General features: G+C 46.0%; 1 protein-coding gene across 3 annotated transcripts in view; it reads right to left on the bottom strand.

Annotated features, from left to right (window-relative positions):
- Positions 1–4,355: 4,355 nt before the first annotated feature.
- The window catches only part of SH2D3C (SH2 domain containing 3C), a 78,508-nt gene continuing 69,178 nt past the window's right edge, over positions 4,356–13,685 (bottom strand). For all 3 annotated transcript variants that reach the window (XM_082208821.1, XM_082208822.1, XM_082208823.1), the window contains 7 exons: positions 12,635–12,759; positions 11,217–11,788; positions 8,995–9,110; positions 8,468–8,639; positions 7,696–7,807; positions 5,780–5,986; positions 4,356–4,792 (listed from right to left, as the gene is read on the bottom strand). In XM_082208821.1, the coding sequence (XP_082064947.1) occupies positions 4,617–4,792; positions 5,780–5,986; positions 7,696–7,807; positions 8,468–8,639; positions 8,995–9,110; positions 11,217–11,788; positions 12,635–12,759 (1,480 nt within the window). In that variant the 3' untranslated portion in view covers positions 4,356–4,616. The remainder of the gene's footprint in view (positions 4,793–5,779; positions 5,987–7,695; positions 7,808–8,467; positions 8,640–8,994; positions 9,111–11,216; positions 11,789–12,634; positions 12,760–13,685) is intronic.

The raw sequence follows: 13,685 nt of genomic DNA, 5'->3' as shown, positions 1-13,685 counted from the left end.
CTCTGGAAATGACTCATGGGGAGGGGGAAAGGAGAAACCAGCCAGGTGACAAGATACTCAGGTTACCTCCACAACTCCTCCCTCAACCCCTCCTTTTTGTGATGTGTCAATGATGTAGTCGTGATGTAATTGTGATGTAGTTCTAGGGGTGTAGCTTGGGGGATTAGTAACTAATTCAAGTTGTTATGGGCTTCCATTTTGTTTCACCTGGTGGCAGGTGGGAGTCCTGTCACAACAGTCTTCAATCAAGACCAAGCCTACTGGCTGCTGTTTTGCTCTGGTATTCCTGGCTGGTGCCCTTGTTTTTTTGTCCAAGGGAGCCCTCGGATTTCTCCGTTAACAATCTCAACGCCTGTTTCTTTTTTTCCTTAATTTAATTTTCATATTCCTTCTTTAGGGACAACCATTCCATAGGTAACCATTCCATAGGTAAATATGACATATCTTTGGAGAGCCAGTGTGGTGTAGTGGTTCAGAGCGGTGGACTCGTAATCTGGTGAACCGGGTTTGCTTCCCCGCTCCTCCACATGCAGCTGCTGGGTGACCTTGGGCCAGTCACACTTCTCTGAAGTCTCTCAGCCCCACTCACCTCACAGAGTGTTTGTTGTGGGGGAGGAAGGGAAAAGGAGAATGTTAGCCGCTTTGAAACTCCATAGGGTAGTGATAAAGCGGGATAGCAAATCCAAACTCTTCTCTTCTTCTTTCCCAACAAAAGATTTTTTCATATCTAAACACCCTTTGTCAAACTAAGGTTTAGACATGTGGGGGTGGGGGGGTTTAGTGGTTATTGCATAAGAATTTTGCAGATATGTAATTAGGTTCTGATAGGAATGTAAAACATATTCTGGTGATCTTACAGATAGCAGGGAGTCTCTTAAAATGAGGCAGATTTCCAAGTATACCAGGTGAAATTAGGCCTGCTCTAATTTAGCAGTCCCATTGACACAAGCAAATCTTAAATCAGCCTCTAATCTTGACCCTGGTTCACAGTCAGCATATAAACCTTGCACATTAAGATTTAAGATTACAATTAAAGGAAAGTGATCACTTTCAGTACTTACAGCCTTCTTAAAACTTGGCACCAGATTTAGAGATACCATTATGTGGTCGATTGTTGATGCCCCCATGCCAGATGTATATGTGAATTCACCATATTTATCTCCCTCAATGCTCCCCCCTCCCACATTCAATATCACCAAATCTGATTACCATTTATAGATGAGACATTCACCAAAATGTTTATAAATCACTTAATCATTGGGGCCCAGTCTGGCATTAATCAATCACTCAATCAATCAGTATTTATTACGGCAAACAGCCAGTATAGTCTGGCATTAAGGTCACCTTCCAAAATCACAGATGCTTCTGGGGAAATATTTTGTACAAAAACTAATATTGCTATTTTGTTCTTCTGTTTTCATATCTTAGCTCAATATATTCTGTTACTTCATGTCTAACACTATTTTAAGCCTCCTATTACACTGCATGAAATTTGTATCAGGATGGACAATCTGGAAAAGCGTTCCTCTTTTAAATTTAAATTAAAGCGTTCCTCTTTTAAATTTCCATCCTAAAAATAAATAAATAATAAATCATTCTTAAAATCAAATCAATCAATAAATCAATAAATAAATAATAAATCTGTGTTTGAAAACTATCTGGGGGGGACGGGACTAAGAGAACACTGCCACCAATTGGCCAATAATTTGAATTGCAGTGCTGAGGTTAAAAAACCCCCTCTCTTCTGGGGGCGGTCAAACTGCTGTTAGCAGCACCAAATTAACCTCCCTATGGTGCAAGCCTGGGCAGTATGTATGGAGGCCGTGGGCTGTCGATACGACAAGACCACCCCCTTGGCCTTGCTGATGTGGTCCAAAGGAAAGCAGAGCAATGTTTGGCACCAGCCTGGCTGCAGCAGTTGAGGGAAGGAGGCATACAAGGCACCATTCAACTATCTTACAAATTTCACACTAGATATATGTGTTGGGATACTGCCAGGGAGATAAAGTCCATCATGGCCCCCAAGCCGTGCTGCCGGATGATCCATCGACCTCTGGTAGGCACGCAGTATCAGCAATTAGTGACACAAGTTTCCAGAAATTAGTAGCCACATTCCGGAGCTCATGCACACTATCAGCAGATAATTCACAGCAGAAGTTGCACGCAGGAGAGCATTATTTACAAGTTTTATTCAGCGTTGATCAGAACAAAGAAAGACATGACTGCCTGCATCAGTGTCTCCGACACACAGAGAGAAACGAAAGCAATAGAAACATAAACATCCTGTGAACAGGAAATATGCAGACTCTGTGACTCACAGCCTGCTCCCTTTTAAGGTGGAACGGAAATATCCTAACAATATGTAGAGTTTGCTCCTTAGGCTTTTCTTCTCCCGAAGATATCCCACAAGGGAACCTTAGGGTCAGAGTTTTCCTCCGTCTCCCATATGGGCTACCTTCCCAGGTTGATGAGTCCCATTTGCCCCTCACTTCCCTCTACAGCACATGCAGAAACCGCTCTCTTGACCGTTGGACACACTTTTGTTCTCATCCACTCAATCCACCGGAGCCTGTCTTCACATGAAGGGAAAGTCCCTAATTCACCAAGGGTTTGAGATCAAATGCACATGTAGAAATATCAGGGAGCAATTCTAACCTTATTCCCTCCAGACCTTATGAAGTGGCAGAGATCTGCTTGTCCACACAATGGTCTCGTGAAGGAGGTTAAGCTGAGAGAATAGCAGCTGACCCCAGTTCACTAACTGAACATTGCGGTTGAGCAGTGTTATGAACTTGGTCCTAATACAAAATGCTGCACCACCTTTTCAGTCCAGGTTCCCCTTTTGCGGAACGCTCTCTCACCAGGGAAGCACACCTGGTACCACCACACAGGTGTGTGTTTTAAGGCACCAGGCAAAACATTTCCTATTTATTCAGACGTGTGGTTTTTTAATTGGGAGGGTGGTTAGATATGTCAGCGGACTTAGTTATACTCATCTTTTAAGCAGGATGAGTTGGACTTGTTCGAATTAAATACATTGTCAGATGAGAAATATTTGTGTGTTGCTGTTACAGTGGTACCTCGCAAGGCGAAAAACGCGCAAGACGAAAGAGTTTTCCGTTTTTTGAGTCGTTCCGCAAGACGAATTTCCCTATGGGCTTGCTTCGCAAGACGAAACGTTTTGCGAGTTTGTTTCCTTTTTTTTAAAGCCGCTAAGCCGTTAATAGCCGCTAATAGCCGTGCTTCGCAAGACGAAAAAACCGCAAGACGAAGAGACTCGCGGAACGGATTAATTTCGTCTTGCGAGGCACCACTATATTTTTAAAATGTCTTTTTAATATTTTACTGTGTAAGTCGCTTATGGGCACTTGAGTACAGAAGTGCAATTTAAAAACAATAAAGAAATAAAATAATTTGAAAAAAATCTACCAAAGAACATTTCTTGAAGAAAAAAAGCATAAAAGTTTATTGTATGCAAAAATCAAGAGAAGACACTCCATGGTATATGTACATTAATTTACAAGGAAAAAAATAAAGAGGCAAGTAATTATTTACAAGATGTCCCTTTTGAGTACAAATACACACATACACACACTCACACTCCCAACGTGGATCTTTTTATTTACAAGCAGAAAAAGGCCCCGAAACAAACAAACCCTGAAGCAAAGCCAAATAAAACAAAATTTTAAGATGTTAAAAGGTGGAAATGGGGACTCAGGCATATTATAAGCTTCAGGGGAGAGAGGCATATGTGAGGGTCTGTCTACACATTATGAGGAATGCTGAATGTAAGGACGTATCACTAGTTGCTTTTATCAAATGTTGGAGAGTGGTGGGCAGGAAGATGGTCAGCAGCAGCCATGTGTTCCTCATTATGTGTAATTAAAAACCCCTAAGGCCCTTAATTTGCTAAATACCTGGAGTTGTGGCCTTGAAGAAACCCCCGTGCTTAACTTACTGGACCCAGGAACAGCTGTGAACATTCAAAATAGGGAGTCAGCACTTGACTGGATAGGCCAGGGGCCTTTTTGCCTTCATTAATTTTGATGGAGGACAAAACAAAGAGCTGACGAGAGACTGGCCATTCTACATTATACTTCAACAGCAAGGTAGCAAGGCGACCAGATTTCTGCTCTGGACTCAAATGCAATTGTGAGGTGTAAAGGTCCGTTTTGACCAGGTGCAAGTTGATGCAAGGTTCTACCTCATACTGATGAGTTTTTGAACCAACCATGAACTGCGCTATAGGCCTTAAATGCTATTTACTCTGGCTATTAAACCAATCTGAGCAAAGCATCCTTCATACATTGCTTGAAAAGGCGCCTGTGGTAGGTCAGAGGAGCCGTGTCACTGCCCTGTACAGATCGTATGTTGATTGTCAGTAACTCATGCAGGAAAAGGCCCATTTTACTACAGCCAACTTCCAGCTTGGCTACTTTGTTCTTAAGATGTTTTTATGGGCAGAAACTAACCACGGGGCTTCCCCATGCCCAGCCTGAGATTTACTTCCCACAATGGCAACATCCTACCAAGGCTGATGTAGAGAGGAATGTGCTAGCAGCTCTCTGCACCCTGCTCTTCCCTTGCTGTTCGTGCCCAGAGCTCACATAGTTGCGCTACAGCTCACTAGATCGCACTGCCGGTTCCAGTTTGTGGGACAATGCTGTTAGAACCTTGTTGAACTTCTCGTAGCGCTCACTCTGGCTGCTCTCGGCCCCTCGGCTGCCCCACAGGAGGCGCAGCTGGAACTCTGTGCTGAAGATCTCAAGCAGCTCTGGCTGAGGCTGGAAGCCTGTAATGAAAGAACAAGCATGCTTGTAGAGAAACTGTTGGATAATGCCTTGATAGACAAAGCCTATGATTCTATGGGAGTGGCCGTGGAGACCACATAACACCGGTCTTAAAAGACCTGCATTGGCTCCCAGTACATTTCCAAGCACAGTTCAAAGCGTTGGTGCTGACCTTTAAAGCCCTAAACAGCCTCAGTCCAGTATACCTGAAGGAGCGTCTCCACCCTCATCTTTCTGCCCGGACACTGAGGTCCAGCGCCAAGAGCCTTCTGGCAGTTCCCTCCCTGCGAGAAGCCAAGTTACAGGGGAGCAAGCAGAGGGCCTTCTCGGTGGTGGCACCCGCCCTGTGGAACGCCCTCCCACCAGATGTCAAAAAGAAGAACAACTACCAGACTTTTAGGAGACATCTGAAGGCAGCCCCGTTTAGGAAAGCTTTTAATGTTTAACAGACTACTGTATTTTAATACTTTGTTGGAAGCCGCCCAGAGTGGCTGGGGAAACCCAGCCAGATGGGTGGGGTATAAATAAAAAATAATAATAATAATAATTATTATTATTATTTCTAATTCAAAGAGAGAAACCACATGGGAATGCTTAAGGGTCTGAGGGCACAAATATTTCTTATTTTGACAACCATTTCCTTCTGGTTGGTATCCATATAAATATGGGGATTGTTGTTGTTGTTTTGCACCCCCTTTTGACACCTGTAGGGTGGAACCGCCTGTACTACCCTAACTCCAGCACTGACAGTGGTGATCCAGGAGGACCCCAAACATATTGCTACTCAAGGCAAAGGAGAAGATGTCACCGTCCCCTGCTACATTCCACATGCAGAAGCCAAGTTGACAGGCAGATCAATCTTAGTTCAACATTGGCATTAGGATGCTTGCAGGCTAGTTTAGGGAGTGCAGAACAGGCCACGGGGCACACACTGCTCTGTCTTCCCAACATGCTCTTAGCTGAGCTTTGTTCCACATGGCCTTCCTTACCCTGCAGCTTCATCTCTGCGTTGGTGTGGTATAGTCCGCCATGATGAGCCACCATTCGTGCTGCTTCCAGGTGGGCCATGACTACCTCCACACCATTGTCCAAGTTTTCCCAGGGCTCGGGGTTTTCTGGAACTGCTGCGTCCCGTTCCAGAAGTGTGATGAGGGGCACTATGTGTGGGAAGGTAGTGTTGGACAATGGGGGGCCTTCTGGAAGAAGAAAGCAAAAGGATTTATTTATATGAGGAGCTGAGCTGTCACTGCATATCTTGCCTTGCACCATTTCCTTTTGACTAGCTGCAGCCCTTCAAAATTACTCTGTTTACAAGTTTGAGTTCCTGGTCTGCACTATACTAATCCGGCTATGCCCACCAACCCTTCCCTGGCAATATTAAAGAAATTGCACTGCATTAGTCAGACCTCACCTGGAGTACTATGGCCAGTTCTGGGCACTGTGCTTAAGGAAAAATGTAAAAGTGGTTTAGAGGAGAATAGTGATGATGGCCTAGATTCTAGAAAGGTGCTGCTCATCAGAGCAGATAATGCTGGACAACATGGGCCTGGCATAAAGCAGTTTCCCGTCTCTCGCATGCAAGTTCTTTGCTATGCACACTGGACCACAGCATAGAATTAAAAGCAAAACCTTCACTGGAGGTTTTTAGGCAGAGGTTGGCTGCCCATCTGTCATGGATCCTTTTGCTGAGATTTCTTCATTGCAGGGGGTTGGAATAGGTGACACTTGGGGTCCCTTCCAATTCTACAGTTCTATGAAATATTTGCCAATGCTCACACAAACAACACTAGACAGATAAATATACAAGGCTAGTTTCTACATGGTGCCTAGCGAATAACTTGCACCTAAATATTAGCAAGACAAAGGAGATGGTGTTGGACTTTCAGAGGAAGAGAGGGGAACTAGCCCTGTTGTATATTGGGGGGGTTGTGTGGAGAGAGTCTCTTCCTTTAAATTTCTGGAAGTTTGCCTTAGTGAAGACCTCACTTGGAAAATAACTCAGGTGGTTAGGAAAGCCCAACAGAGACTCCATTTCCTCAGGGTCTTGCGAAAGAACAACGTTAAACAACAATTGATGACCTCCTCCTACCGGTCCATAACAGACAGTGTCCTCTCATATTGTATCACAGTGTGGTGCGTTGGCTTGACAGCCACAAACAAAGTCTTTACAGAGGGTGGTGAACACAGCGCATGATATCATGGGCTGTCCCCTGAGCCTGCAAGGGATCGTTGCCTTAGGAGAGTGAGAAAAATTCTCAGGGATGACTCACACCCCGGCCAGTACCTCTTTAATCTTCTACCCTCGGGTAGGATATATAGAAGTATAATCAGTCGTACCAACAGGCTAAAAAAACAGTTTCTATCCGTGGGCTGTTAGGCTGCTGAACGGAAAATAATGTGGTGCAACTGACTTTTGGGGTTGGTGTGTTGTGCGACAAGCACACAGAGTGCAATGAGATTGAGTGTTTGGGGGGGGCTTGGTTAATTTCATTGTACACAGGTTGTACACTGACAATAAAGGTATTATTTTCAAAACCTAAGCATTTCTTTCATTTTGCTGTCTGAGGCAAAAGACATGATGGCACTCTACTCCAAGGCGTATACAGAAGCCAACTGGACTGATAGCTGAACCTTACTCCAGTACTGCTGAAAGGACTGTGCCTTCCAGGGCAGGCTGCATTGTACTGCCAGCTCAGTCCACTCCCTGCCCCTGAGCAACTGCTGCCTGAGACAGCTGCCTCACTTTGCCTCATCATAGAGCCGGCCATGTCCGTTAAGTAACAAACACAACATGTGAAACTAGATGATGCAGCAGAAGAGCAGACTCTGCGTAACCTAAGAGGGAGTGAAACCTGAGGACAGGCTCACCAAGATGGGGGGTGGCTAGCTTACTTCCAAAGCTTACCTTTGCCTTCGTTCAGGCTTTTGAGGAAAGGCTTCAGCTTCTTCTCATAGAGAATAGCTCCCTCCGTGTGACGCTGGCGTAGAACCATCCAGGTCTGCTCCAGACGTGAGATCTGAAAGCCAAGCGGGAAAGGGAAACGTAAGGGGAGGGGCACTGAAGCAGAGCTACTTATTTATTTATTTATTTATTTAATTTGTATACCTCCTTTCACACAAAGATCATGGGGCAGTTCACAACATAAAAACGCAAAAAGAGAACAGAAAACACATTGCGGGGGCTGCAGGTGAGCAACCTATGCCTGGAAGGGATAGTGGATAAAACCTGGCCTGTCTCACAAAGCCCCTGTACTGAGAGGTTTGCTGGGGTGATTTATGGTGATTTGGGGTGTCTCTCTGGTTCCCTTGGGCTCCTTCTCATGGTTTCTAAAAGGGGCTTTGGATATCATCCGGAAATGCAAATAAGCGTAACAGCCTGGAAACTCCACTTTCTTTATTTCTTTGAACATCCACTGCGATGTCTGCCTGGGGCTCATGCTGGGCCAAAACTGCACATCTGTCCTGCTTCAGTTCTTCAGGCCTGACTATGGAAACACTCAAAAAGCCAGCGAGGGTGTCTTGCACACCTGTTTAATGGAGCTTCTGGTAGTATCCAAAGCCCAAACTCCTTCTACGAGGATGCTGGCAGCCCAATTTGCTGATGGACTGCAGGGGATTCCAGAGATCAGCAAAAATGCAAGCTGTGGGCAGGGGCAGGGCAGGGGCCAAACAAGTACCTGGGTCATTTCAAGGGCATCCATCACAGCAGCAAAGCTGAACATGTTGCCCATGGTACTCTTCAGCTCAGCAGCCAGCTGGATGGTCTTGTGAAGAAGGGAAGCCCTCTCTTCCATGCTTCCTGTGCAGCCCAGAATATCCACAGCAATCATTATGGTCATGGTATGGAACCTAAGGAAGGAGAAGAGGGAAGGAAGGAAGCCAGCTGGAAGCAAAGAAAGGGGTGTAGAAGAAGTGTTTCCAGATTTCTACTTCCCCAGCCAGCAACTTGGGCATTCAGAACCTTCGGGCAATGGGTTTCTTAAGGGCTAGATTTTTTAAAAAAGCAAAAGCTCAGAGTGCCAGAATGCTAAACTCTGCACCTAGTTTCGCATTTCCTGCCCTTGAATCTCCACAGTGCTGCCTAAAAGGCAGCAGTCCTTATCTCTGCGGGAGAGACAGACATTGCAGGACTGTGCTTAGCAACGAGGGATCTGTCCACCCAGCCCAAAGCATCTCTTTTGTCTGCCTGCCCCTCAAACTCTACCTTTCCAACAAATCAAGTCGAAGTTGATGTCCGTGGGGCAGGGTGAGTAGCTCCATCCCTGAGCTCACTCCCATGAGCCTCTGCATCTCCTTGGTAACGCCCAGTATCCTAGCAACCTGCGACAAAGAGGGGAAAGTGGTTTGATTTCCATCCTTGGATGCAGAAGGGAATCTTCACAATGCAAAGGATTGATGATGATGATAATGATGATGGTGATATTTTTAGTTACTAAAAAAGTCACTGAAGAAACAATTGTTATTTGTTAGAATCTCTGCAACCACAAATCATTGTTCTGAATTGATGCTATTTCAGCTTTACATCCCACTTATCTGCATTTTTGCACGAACTAAAAATAATTTTGTAAAAAAAACAGCAGCAGTGGGCCTAACGCAGAGCCTTGACAATCCTCTTCACAATTCCTAGGACTAGCTGTGTTGAGCATACAGAATGGCTTGGACAGTGCTGATTTTTCCCTTTCCCAGAGTCCTTCATGCCTGTATAAGGTAACGGTACCCCTGCCCGTCCGGGCCAGTCGTGACCGACTCTAGGGTTGCGCGCTCATCTCGCTCAAGAGACCGGGAGCCGGCACCGTCCAAAGACACTTCCGGGTCACGTGGCCAGCGCAACGAAGCTGCTCTGGCGAGCCAGCACCAGTGCCGCACACGGAAATGCTGTTTACCTTGCCACTAGAAAGTAGTCCCTATTTATCTACTTGCACCTAGGGGTGCTTTCGAACTGCTAGGTTGGCAGGAGCTGGGACTGAACGACGGGAGCTCACCCTGCCGTGGGGATTCGAACCGCCGACCTTTCGATCAGCAAGTCCTAGGCTCTGTGGTTTAACCCACAGCGCCACCCACGTCCCTTTCATGCCTGTATAACAGGCAATAATTAAACAGGTCACAGAGCTGGGTCTGTGTCCTCTGGAGCAAGGGGTGTCTCTGAGCAGGAGGAAGGCAAGATGGAGAAAGGCTGTCCTTCTGCAGGTTGCCTCACTCTGGCGACTTCAGCCGCTGTGCAAAGCATTTGGGGACGGGCTCAGCAAAATTCTCTTGTGACAGGCTGTCGGCTTCAGGCTGGGAAGAACAGATAAGCGTCTGTTCCGGACCAGCCAAGGACAGGCTTACTCCTGGGACAATTTTGGTAGGTCTGCTTGCCAAGCCAGTGAATAAACACTTGGCGCTGACAAGAGAGACGGGCATCACAGTGCAAACACTTAAAGCCCAGAGAGTGCCATCCTGTGTAATGAGACTTAAAATAAATTAGCAGCCATTAATTTTCCATGAACCTGTGATTGAAATACGGAGGGGCAGGGAAAATTGGGGCTGGGGGCACAAGCCTCTGGGAGCCCTTCGCATGGTGCTCTCTGGTATGCCCTCTCATAAGTTAGCGCCCCCTTCCCAGCAGGATTGTCCAGTGGAGGTAATCCTCCTTTTGGCTCCACCTTAATTTCCACTTTAATTCCCTACAAGGCCCCAGGCATATCGTCACATCATATCAATGTGGAATATAAGACTGGTGACCAACGTACATGTGCTTTCTCTGAATGTGCAGGTTAGCCCAGAGCTGATCACCCAAACAGAATTCCCAGTGTCCAAATGCAATGCACCCTATGTAGGGCTACCTTTGAAGGTGACCCAGAAACTACAACTAATCCAGAAAACGGCAGCTAGACTGGTGACTGGGAGTGGCCGCCGTGACCACATAACACTGGTCTTGAAAGACCTACATTGGCTCCTAGTACGCTTCCGAGCACAATTCAAAGTGTTGCTGTTGACCTTTAAAGCCCTAAACAGCCTCGGTCCAGTATATCTGAAGGAGCGTCTCCACCTCCATCGTTCTACCTGGTCACTGAGGTCCAGCACCAAGGGCCTTCTGGCAGTTCCCTTGCGGCGAGAAGCCAAGATACAGGGAACCAGGCAGAGGGCCTTCTTGGTAGTGGCACCCGCCCTGTGGAACACCCTCCCACCAGATGTCAAAGGCAGCCCTCTTTAGGGAAGCTTTTAATGTTTAATGTTTAATAGACCATGGTATTTTAGCATTCTGTTCGAAGCCGCCCAGAGTGGCTGGGGCAACCCAGCCAGATGGGCGGGGTATAAATAATATATTATTATTATTATTAATTATTATTATTATTATTATTAAAGCAATGCCACCAGCACAGCTGGCCCTATCCTGAACGAGAGGCAGCCCAAAGAAGCCACCAGCAACCCAAAATCCCATACCAGGCAATCCACTTGGGTGATATGTTTGGCCAGAGTCTTGGCGTCCACTTCTGCTAGGAGTTCCTTGACCTTCTTGAGCACTGCCATCTCCAGGGGCTTGTTTTCCAGAGGGATAAGGAGCGACTGGAAGATAGCTGGGTTGAAGGAGGAGGTCCTTTCCACAACAGGGACAACAAAGCCCACACTGTTCAGATCCAGCCTCTTCCTGGGCCCCACCTCCACGTCAGAACCATTCAGAGCAAGCCCTCTCTGGCCCTCGTCCCCTTTTAGCCTCTCAACGTAGCTCTTGGCTGGCATCTGTTTGCCCTCTGCAGATGGCCTGTCCCACTGAACTGGGGAAGGAGGGTGGAGCTGGCAGTAATGTCCTGTGTCCGGATCGCTATAGCTGCTGACCGAGGGAGAAGGGGAGGCCCTTGAGTAGCCATGGGAAGGGGTCGAGTGGGGGCTGTCGGACTGGTCAGCCTTGCTACCATTTCCTTGGCACAGCTGTGGTTCACTGGAGCGTCTTATGACAGGGGATGACGGGGTTATGCCACTGCCCGCTTGGCCAGTCTGTGGTTTTAGCCGAGTAACTGCAAACAGAGGTAGAGAAAGTTTTTTTTTTTCTTGTAAGAGTGGACACAGGCAAGCAAAACAATTTGGTTTGCAACGGTAACATGTTATAAGGTCCACGCAATCATCTGTGTGTGCCCATGTTGCCGCTTTATAACAATTTCACCAAAAAACTGACATTATCCAATACACTCAAAAATGGTGCCAAACTGTTGCAAATTCTCTTCTGAAAGGTTTGGCGGTAGAAACAGAAGGGTTTTTACCATAGGCCAAGAAATCAGCCCTCGACTACTTAACCTGCAGAAAAAGCATTGTGAAGTGCGGGATAATAATTACTTAACACAGCATGGTATAACCCCACCCCCCACAATCAAATCAGAATGAACGTTCAATAGTTGACATCATATGACCTCCCTGCAAGTTTTGTGCAGGCAAATTATCATTTATTTGTATGCTGCCTTTCCAAAGTTAAAACTATGCTCAATGCCGTTTCCAACATAACTATAAACATAACAAAAAGTAGTCATAAACAATAAACAAAGCAACAGAAAGTACACAGCCAAACTGAACTATTTCCACATAAATCAAAAGATCCAAAATAAAGATAAAAATTAACAGCAACAACAGCAGCAACCTCTGCCAAAAAAAGTCCCCTAAACAATTACGCAGCCCATTTTTGTAGGAGGACTTAATAAAAGATAATCTGGAAAGGACCAGAAGGTTTTGGGCTAAAGAGCAGGACAAAAATGCTTTATAAACAGTAGGGAGAAGTTCTCACATGCCATTGTGATTACTCTTTATTATACGTTGAATATTTCTCTCACCCTCCATTTTATTTTTATTTGCTCTTTGAAAACCGTTCCTACCTGTGCTGTAGGCTGCAGATGCAGGGCTCTCAGAGATGGGAGACATTGAAGAGTGGAGATCTTGGATTTGATCCACACTGACCGCACAATTCCGGATGATGTCTCGGTGATGTGGCAAGGAGACGCTAGGCAAAGGATAAAAGAAGGTGTTGGCACAAAATCCTCCCAAGAGGACCAAGCAGGGCCAGAGTAAGGGGCCAGACCCATGGAATAAGTGGGCATTGTTGCTTTGATTAAGGCAAAAAGTGCAGTGGCTAGGGACTCTTGCCTGTTTGTAGAAAAGCACAATGCCCACATCAAGTGGACCTGCTTTATCTTCCCTCAATCTTAGTCGCCTCACTTTGCCAATGACATGGGCCTGTCCTGTTTGTGAGGTGCCCTAGTCTGGGTCCAGGATGCTAAAGTCTCCATCAGCTGGGACACTTTTTCCGTATGAGATTTGTGGTGGCATCACCCAGCCACAGTCCTCATCATGGGGGATGGATTACCAAATTGCATAAGCCAGCAAGGGAGTCGGTTCTAATTGAAGGCCACACTACCGTAAAAGTAAAGTATTATTCAAAAGCAGGAGTTCTATTTCACACAGGGGGACTTACGAGCCCCGGGGATATAGAGATGACTTGAGTTGCTTCAGACCCAGAGTAGCAAATCTCTTGCTATCGAGAAGCTTGGTTCAGCTGGAGCTCCACACAAACCTGAGAACTAGGTTCCACTCAAAGCAGACCTACTGAAATTCAATGGACCTAACTTAGTCCTGCTCATTCATTTCAAAGAGTCTACACACAGCTGAATGCTGCCCTTTGTTTATTTTGCACATAGCCAAACAAATGAGTGTGGTGCCATTGCCAAGGAACCAGAGGAAGCTACAGTGGTTTTAATAGGACCTTCTCCATAGTTTGTCTTCCCACCTACCCACAATGTAAACAATGATGAGTAAAATAAGCCCACTGCAAGCGTAATGAATCCCCAGAAACTTTTGGTATACCTAATGCAAGTGTATCTGATATTTTATTATTTTTATTGATGTCTATTTTGTTTGTTGTTTTACTAC

This window comes from Podarcis vaucheri (genome assembly GCF_965113315.1).
Source record: "Podarcis vaucheri genome assembly, chromosome: Z".
NCBI classification, from domain to species: Eukaryota; Metazoa; Chordata; class Lepidosauria; order Squamata; family Lacertidae; genus Podarcis; species Podarcis vaucheri.
The sequence above is the reverse complement of the archived record's forward strand: the minus strand, read 5'-3'. Positions and strand labels throughout refer to the sequence as shown.